Raw genomic sequence first — 8,717 nt, forward strand, 5'->3', positions numbered from 1 at the left:
TGTTGTTGTTGTTGTTTTACCATGACTGTATCCTGCACTCTTCTGCAGGATTCCCCCAAAACCGGACTTGCCAGGGGAGAACTTCATGGTAGCCCCATCCTGCCCACCCCAGCCTGGCCCCTACCCTGAACCAACATTGCATTTTTAAGTTTCTAAAATCAGATCTGAGCCTGCCACTGTCCTATCTTGCCCCTGCCTCACGCACAGAGTGTTCACTGGTGACCTCTGTCCAATCCCCCGCCAGGTGATGTCACCCTTGCACTCACAGGACCTCTGTCCTGCCTCCCCTGCCACACTGACGGGGGCCACCCTCCCCAGCTCTGGGCATTAGAAGGTGAGCTTGGCATGGATTGAGTTCTTTTAACGAATGGACTGTGTGTGGGAGAGTGAGGAGCAGCCAGGGAGACAGGGAGGAGAGGAAGTTCCAAGATCACACCTCCAACATAACACAGAGATACCAGTCATGTCCTCTGTTCACAGGACTGATTGTATCTAGTAGAAACTATTTTCTCATCCTTTACCTTTTTCCTAACTTTGCGAAGCAGAAATTCTTTGAGCCTGTCAAGAAATGTCCCTGTTTTCTCTGGACGGTTTGCCCACTGCCCTCCATATGCTGGTCCCTCCCTCCCCTGATTCAGGGTTGCAGAGGCAGCTGCGCCGGGGTCCTGTGAACTGTCTGGTTTGCACCCCCACCGACACCACGCTGCTGCCCCCAGCAGTGAGTTGGAAGTCAGGCTTTGCCCTGGACTCTACTCTTTGCTGCCCCTTCCAGCTGAGGGGTGTACCTTCTGCCCCCTACATTCTGTATGCCCTGCTTGTAAATGTCCCTGGCTGCTGAGGTGCCAAGAGCCCTGAACCCAGAGAGTCAACCCTGCTCTTCTCTGGTCTAGCATCTGGAGCTGTGTCCCACGCAGCCTCTGGCATGGAGTACACGGAGCCACCATGGAAGCTTACATCCAGACCCTGGTGCCAGGTCCCTGCAAGCCCTGTCCACCTACCTGCCTGTCTGGGCGCTCCTTGGGCCACGCTTTCTGGCTCATTGAACATTGCCTCCTCTGATTGTCCAGGGAACAGGCAGTGAGACTCCCCTGGGGCTAGTCCCTCAGACTCCTCTGAGTCCCCTGGGTTGTCTTTGCAGGGCAGTGTCTTTTTTACATAGTGACCCAAGTGATTTCAGCAAGAGTAGGGGCCCTGGCTGCCAGGCTGAGCTGAGAAAGCCACATCCCCGTGCCAGGGTTGGGCAGTCAGGGTGGACAGCAACAGATGCAGGATGGAATGTTTTGGTCTCTTCCCAGAGGAGTCCCCCTCATTGCCCTGGAGTAATGCTCCCTTCTCTCCATCAACAGGTGACTGAGGAAGTCCACCGGCTGCTGAGAAGATGCCCCTACCACTTTGTGTGCCGAGGCAAAGTCAGTGTCAAGGGCAAAGGCGAGATGTTGACATACTTTCTAGAAGGCAGGACTGATGGAAACGGCTCCCAAATCAGGTCCCTGGGCTTGGATCGGAAAATGGGTCCATATGGGAGAGCTGGCCTTCAGGGCAGACGTCCCCCAGTGTGCCCCATGCCTGGCGTCTCAGTCAGGGCTGGGCTCCCTCCACACTCCCCAGGCCAGTATCTGTCCTCTGCAGCAGCTGGGAAGGAGGCTTAGTGGAGCCCACCTGGGCCTCTGGGGTGCACTTGGGGTGGGAATGCTCCGGGGGCGACACAGGCCACGGTGGCTCCAACCAGGACCAGCCAGACCAGCAGAGCAGGGAGCCAGTGGCCAGGGTGGAGGAGGAGCATTGTCCAGGCGTGGCCTGTGGCCCGAGGACCAACCACCCAGCAGATGCAGCAGAGCAATTACTCGGTGAGGAGAGGACACCCAGCTGCACACACTTCCAGGCCTCCCTGGAGAGGTGTCCACTCCATCCTTCCCCCTGTGGCATAGGGAGCACTGTTTCTTTCCAGAAGGCCTGTTCAGGTTTGGCCAGGTCGGCATCAACGTCAGGACCTTCAGAGCATCCACCAGGGTTACAGCAAGAGCTGCTGAGTTGTGGCTGGCAGAGCAACCGAGGAGCTCTGCAAGAGTGTGCCCTGAGACAGGCCTGTCCAGCCCACCTAGGTGGGACCTGACATACAGGCGGCTCCAGCCCTGGGCAGAGGCTTCAAGAGCCAGAGTGGGAAGTCAGGCCTCTCTGGGAAGGTCACAAGGCCTGGGGTTGTTCATACCACGGGCACAGTACAGAGCTGTCCACACTTGAACTGGACGGTTTGGGGAGAATTTGAAAAGCTGCCTCTCACTGCATGGATAGTGGTGGCTGCTGACTTTCAAGCGTGCTTTTTTGCTAAGAGCCAGAGGCAGGTCTTCTGGAGTTCTCAGGGGCCCTGTGACCCCTCTCCACAACCATGGCCAGCATCGGCTTCTTGCTGCACCTGTGCATTCTCCACCCCTTCACCAATGGCTTCCAGCTCCTAAAACACCTGGACATTCCCCATCCTGCACCGGCACTGTGTTTGTTCAGAGAAGACGAAGGATGTCATTTCTTCCTTTCCCTGTGGCGTCTTGGATCCTTTACATTTAGCAACAGCAGTGTGAGGCTCCACTTCTGTTGAATATGAGCAGCCCTCACACCCATGATGGAAGATGCTGTTTCCCCAGCAGAACCAACCCTCCAGGACGAAGTTTCAGAATTGGCTGATGTTTGTGAGTGCAGGTGTCCCTGTTGTAATTTGCAGGGAAATTGACTGCAGGTGATAGTGTTGACATCTGACGGCCTCCTACATGCATGTCTAAATAGTCACAGTGAAGATGAAAATGAGGATGAGGGGGACAGGGGTCCAGGAGGGCCAGTGGGAAGGGACTATCCATTGGCGTGTAGAAACCTTGGATCTCGGTCACAGGGAGGAAGGTGGCTAAAAGTGGGAGGGAAGCTTCCGGGTAGGCGCCATAGTAGGGGAACATCTAAAGACCCACTGCTCTGAGGTGTGGTCAGAGAGGTTTCCATGGACTACACAGGAGGCTTGAGCCCTGCCTCTGCCCAAAGCCAGCAGGGTTGGGGGTCCCCCTCCTCACTGCTCCTCAGCAGCTGTAACCCTTTCCTGAGGGCCCCGACTTTTCAGAATAGGAGCAGAGAGAAGCCCAGACTTCCTTCCCTGGAGTGTAGACCCGTGTGTGGGACCTGCTGCAGGCTGATCCCTGTCCGCACAGGTGGGTGATGTCCTTGGCTACCATCAGAGGCAGTCCCCTGCACAGGGAGGGCCTGACCCTGCCTCACCTGTGTGGCCGTGTGGGGGCAGCAGGTGCCTGGGCCATAGCTGGGGGAGGCCAGACCCTGGGGGCTTTGCAGGGTGGCCAGTGCAGTGATGCCTGGCGCTTCCAGCTGAGACAGGAGTCCAGACAGAGGTGAGCAGGGTGGATGGCTTTAGGCAGGGGAGGTGGGTAGAGGCTGCATGTAGGGGCCTCCGTCTGCCTGTCCTTAGGTTGTGGACTAGGTGTCTAGTCAGGGTTGTAGGGAGTACTGTCCACCCTCCTTTCTCTCTGGTCAGGGCTGTGGCCTCTGTGATGGTGCGAGAGGCAGGATCGTCTCCAGACACCTTCTTGCAGAGTGATTTTGACCAATGCCTTTCCAGCACCTTCCCCTGGCTATGACAGGGAGCTCCCAGGCCAGGCCACATGACCCCACAGGTAGGCTGACCCCATGGCCCCACTGGAGATTTTGAGGGCAGAGCTGGGGTGCCTTTCACCTTACTTGGGTGGTCCTCATGTCGCTGCCCACTCACGTTGCTGGTGTTCTGGCATCATCTTGTGCCGCTGGGGGCTGGGCTTCTGTGAGGTCCTGGGGCAGAAGGAGGTGCTTGCAGGGCCTCTAGCTGCTATTGGGGCGTCCGCAGGACCTTATGTTTATGTGGAATCTCCAGGCTGTCATCAAGGGCTCCTGAGGGCTCCTGAGCTCATCCTGAGGACCCAGGGTCCATCTGAGCCGGCTGTAGGCTGAGAACCTGGCTGAGGCACTGCTGTCAACCCCTTCTCCAGGCCCTGCCTTGTCCCTGCTCTGTGCTTACCCCTCTTCAGGACAAATAGTTTGTCCTTATGGTCCCCTTTCCACTAGGATTTTCTCATCCTCATCTGTCTATCCCAGCCGGATTTGAAGCAGTCAGTTCAGACAGGAGCCACAGGCAGCCCGTGAGGGTGTAGTGCGGCGGTGGTGAGTGTGACCACCCTGGCTCCCCGGCTCATCGTGCTGCTGTCCTTGACCCACGAGCTGTTGAGAAGGGCGCAGAGCCCCTGACCAGCCAATCCTGTTGCCCCCAGTGCCGCTGCCCACCTTTGGCCATCCAGGTGGTGGGTAGGCAGAGGAGTGAACCCCAAGGGTGTCCATGCCCCAGTTCTAAGCCCTGGGGCCGGGTGCTGTCACACAGCAAAGGGGACTTTGCAAGTGGAATTACAGTCAGGGATCTAAGGATGGGAGGGGAACTTGGATTATCCGGGTGGGCTCAGTGGCCCCTTGGAATGGCTGAGGGAGACAGGAGAGCCAGGAAGGATTCGAAGTGTCACAGAGATGGTGCCATTATTGCTGGCTTAAAGACAAGGGGCCAGGAGCCAACACCAGAGGCTACTCGACAACCCCAGCCTCAGTCAGCGAGGAAGCCGGGTGTTGCTCACACAACCAGAAGGAGCTGAGTTTGGCAACAACCCAAGTGAGCCTGAAGCAGATTCGCCCCAGAGCCTCCAGGGGTGAGTGGAGCCCAGTCCAGCGACACCTTGGTTTGGCCTGTGAGATTGAGAAGAGAGCCAGCCACACTGTGCCGTGCCTGGGGTCCACAGAGCTGGGAGGTCACACATGTACATCCTGGAAGCTGCCCAAGATGTGGCCACTTGTAGGGCAGCAAGAGGAAGCCGTCGCGGGGACCATGCTCCCTTCTCCGGGCTCACGACTGTTCTGGAAAGGACCCCATGGCAGGCTTGGCAAGGTCTCCACTTCAGGGGCAAACATCTCCATCATCAGCAACTTCAAACCCCAGCCACTTCCTGGGAGTTCAGGAACTGTGTTTAGCCATAATGTTCCTTGGGGTTTGGTGAAAAACAACTTCCTTTTTATTTGTGAGAAAACTGTATTATATTGCCTTATTTATTTTTAATCATGTACAATATTCATGTACAAATGTTAGAGCCATTCGGGTAGGATTCTCTCTAAATTATTTATTGAAGAGGCTTTGTAAATAGTGCACCAGTTACAGGTGCTGCCTGTTTACTCGTACCAAAAATGAAGACAAGCCCCACACCCACCTCAGCCCCTGCTTGGCCATGCTGTGGCCCTTTGGAAATGACCCTGTGTGCTCCCCTCGCAACCCTTGCATGCCTTTCATGCCTGACGCCGTAGAGTAGAACACAGCCCCGGAATGCTTCCAGTCACTTGCAGGGACCATGCCGGCCCGGGTGGTCCACGCCTGCAGGGTGTCTGTATCCTGCAGGAGGACGCCCCCACAGACCCAGCAACCCAAGTTGGCAGCCCGTGTTTCTCAGACTTTAAAGCCACCAGGGCTTCTGGAACACCTGTCATAGAAGCAATAACTTTATACTGTAGAGATGAGTCTGGTCTAAAGCAGATTGGTAATTTAGAGATAAGCCACGCATGCAAGTTTGCCCCATTCTCTGGCTTGGGGTGGTGGGAGGCGGGGAGCTGCCACTCCCAAAGCCCCCACCCCTTCCGGAAGACCCAGCTCTGAAACCTCAGTTTTTGTGGGTTGGGCTGCCCAGACTGGTCAGAGCTCAGCACCCCAGGTCTGGTGAGCAGACAGAGCCGGCGTTAAACCCCGGTCAGGTCATTGTCACCACACCCTTGCTTGGATGAGGAAGGAAGGAGGCAAAGACACCCACTCCATCCAAGATCTGTTCCAATTGATGAGTCTCAGTACTGGCCTCACACTGACCAACGGTGGTACGCTGCAGTTGGTTGGTGCAGAGTCTAAAGGATAACATGTCAAGGCTTACCTGTGATAGGCCATTTTAAGGAAATGGTGGCACTCTGAAGGCTGTCCCCATTCACCTTCCACAATACTGGTACCATCCTGGTAGAAGAGCCCTCTGAACAGGACACCTGTTCAGGCCTGGGATCCCCATGCTAGGCTTACCTGGGTGTGAGAAGGTCAAACTGGGTGGTTCAGGCCTTCAAATTGAGCTTGGGGGTGGCCAAGAGAGGGGTCTTAATTCGAGGAGCTCACATACCCCAAATAACCATCAGTGCACAAATCATTCCATGCTCTTCGGTACCAGACAGGAGATGCTGCAGGCAGGTGCCCATAGTTGGCGAAAATGGGCAGTAGGGGAAATGGAGTAGCTTCAACCTTTCTCAGTCCCGGCCCTCACTGCACCCACCAAGTCAAGCTGAGCTGGTTGGGTTGAGACCAGCGTCCCAGCTGGACTGAGCCTGTGGGGAGGAGCTGGAGCCAAGGAGACCCCTTGGGTGGGGGCATCAGGAGCAGGGGCAGGGCCTGAGGACTGCTCCCTTGGCATGGAGGGCAGGCCGGGATGGAACTCCGGGTAGACTTTGAAGAAGGCTCAGTGGGCTCAGCAGAAGGAAGGCTCTTCTCATAGTTGTGGTTTTCTACAGATGGATTTGGGTGATCTGAGTGTAGTCAGGCCCTGCCATCGGGGAATGAATGCCACACAGGGGATTCGTCTGTAAGCTGCAGTGTCTGATTCTGTGTGAACTGACAGCAAGGAGTTGAAGGGCAGGCCCTGCCCTTGGGAGAGAGCACGGGCGTGGGCTGCTGGATGCAGGGCTCCCAGGGCTGTGAAGGCAGAGGGGTCCCTGGAGGCAGACAGGGCAGGCTGGGGGTCAGCAGCAGGGGGCAGAGCCCCAGCCAGGGCGGCTGCTTTCTGCACGTGGACATTCTTCCCACACAGGGCCAAGTGCCCATGAGCACAGCCCCAGACAGACACACGGTGGGGAGCTTGGAGCCCTCTGCTCACCCAGGGGTGCCCTGGGCCACACACTGGAACGTGTTCTAGGGGCTTCCTGCCTTATCCTTCTGTTTGTTCATACACTTAGTGAAAGCAGATCCTGTACTAGGATGTGAGGATATCTGTCACCTCCGTGGTCCATTCCATAAACACCAGATTGAATTTCAGGTGCCACACATTTTGGGGCTAGACTTCCCTAAACAACATGCCATTGTGAAATGATGCATATATTTGTATTTTTAAATTTCCCTGAAAATTTAATCTATTCTGTTCACTACCTTAAAAAATAGATACTCCACTAGAGGCCATGCTTAATGTGTGTGCCTGCATTACGTGTGTGAACACGCGTTTCTGTCGTGTGTGTCTTGCACATCTGTGTGTTGCATAGCATGAGCCAAATGAAAATTAATCATTTGTTCATGGGATTCGTATGAGGAACAAAATTAAATTTGAATACAGTCAGATAAAACTGCCGCGCAGGGCATTTGGGGAAACCATCCCCGAGTGCCCTGATGTGATTTCCCTCAGAAAATCCTTGTTATTAGAGGAGAAGGTCTGGGCAGGGGCAGCAGCATCTCAGACATCAAGTCAACTTTGTCATCTCCTACATCAGCACTGAAGTCCAGGGGCATTGAGGCACTGACTAGGTTCCATTTTCTTTGGTTTTGTTGGTTATTTTTTTCTTTTAGGTTATCGGCGTGCACAGAGGCTGTAGAGAGAGCCTCAGGGTGGTGACGGCTGCAGGAATTCGGCCCTTCGGCTCCCCTCCAGTTACTGGGAGCCAATTTGGAGGCCAGGCCTTCCCAGCTGAGTGAGTGTCTGTCAGCTTCCGTCTCTCTCAGTTGTTGCAGTGGAAGATCAACAATAGACAGGTGGCCTTCTTGGGTTGTGCTTCACAGTGGACTGGGAAAAACATCTTTGAAATCAGAAAATCAGGCTGGGCGCAGTGACTCATGCCTGTAATCCCAGCACTTTGGGAGGCCAAGGCAGGTGGATCAGACCAGGTCAGGAGTTCAAGACCAGCCTGATCAACATGGTGAAACCCCGTCTCTACTAAAAAATAAAAAAAGATTAACCAGGCATGTTGGTGGGAGCCTGTAGTCCCAGCTACACAGGAGGCTAAGGTGGGAGAATCGCTCGAACCTGGGAGGCGGAAGTTGCAGTGAGCCGAGATTGTGCCATTGCACTCCAATCTGGGCGACAGAGCAAGACTCTGTCTCAAAAAAAAAGAGAGAGGGAGGGAGGGAGGGAGGGAGGAAGGAAGGAAGGAAGGAAGGAAGGAAGGAAGGAAGGAAGGAAGGAAGGAAGGAAGGAAGGAAAGGGAAGGGAAGGGAAGGGAAGGGAAAGAGAAAAAGAGAAAGAAAGGAAAGAAAGAAAGAAAGAAAAAAAGAAAAAGGGAGGGAGGGAAGGAAGAAAGGAAGGGAAGGAAGGAAAAAGAAAGGGGGAGGAGGGAGAAGAAAGAGAGAAAAGAAAGAAAGAAAAAAAAAAGAAAAGAAAATCAGAAAATCAACCACAGTGGTAGCCACCTGGCCTAACGCTGTGTCTTTTGTACCTGACGGGTCACTCATTTTAGGTACAACTCCTTCATTCTTTGTGAAATTAGTGAATTTCCTTCTACCTGTCACTAGATTCAATATGTTCTATTAATACACCAATAACCACAGGGGAAGGGCACTCATCACTCTCCTGCCTGGTTACCACAGTCTCCGTGGGCCTTTTGCTGTGACCACAAATAAAGGAAACACTCATCATTAGTATCTAAGTCGGGCTTTA

The 8,717-nt window shown here is 54.5% G+C and overlaps 1 protein-coding gene across 7 annotated transcripts in view; it reads left to right on the top strand.

The window, feature by feature from the left end:
* ADCY1 (adenylate cyclase 1) overlaps positions 1-8,004 on the top strand; it is a 143,737-nt gene extending 135,733 nt beyond the window's left edge. The window contains exons 20-21 of one of the 7 annotated variants that reach the window (XR_001887031.1): positions 1,347-3,665; positions 4,090-8,004. Coding sequence is in view for 1 of the 7 variants with exons in the window: in XM_017880307.1 (XP_017735796.1) it covers positions 1,347-1,649 (303 nt within the window). In the remaining 6 variants the exon portion in view is untranslated. Of the gene's footprint in view, positions 1-1,346 lie in introns of all 7 variants that reach the window. The other 6 variants (XR_001887032.1, XR_001887033.1, XR_001887034.1 and 3 more) reach the window with 6 other exon arrangements.
* Positions 8,005-8,717: the final 713 nt, after the last annotated feature.

Source organism: Rhinopithecus bieti, unplaced genomic scaffold (genome assembly GCF_001698545.2).
Source record: "Rhinopithecus bieti isolate Rb0 unplaced genomic scaffold, ASM169854v2 scaffold_12484, whole genome shotgun sequence".
Lineage (NCBI taxonomy): Eukaryota > Metazoa > Chordata > Mammalia > Primates > Cercopithecidae > Rhinopithecus > Rhinopithecus bieti.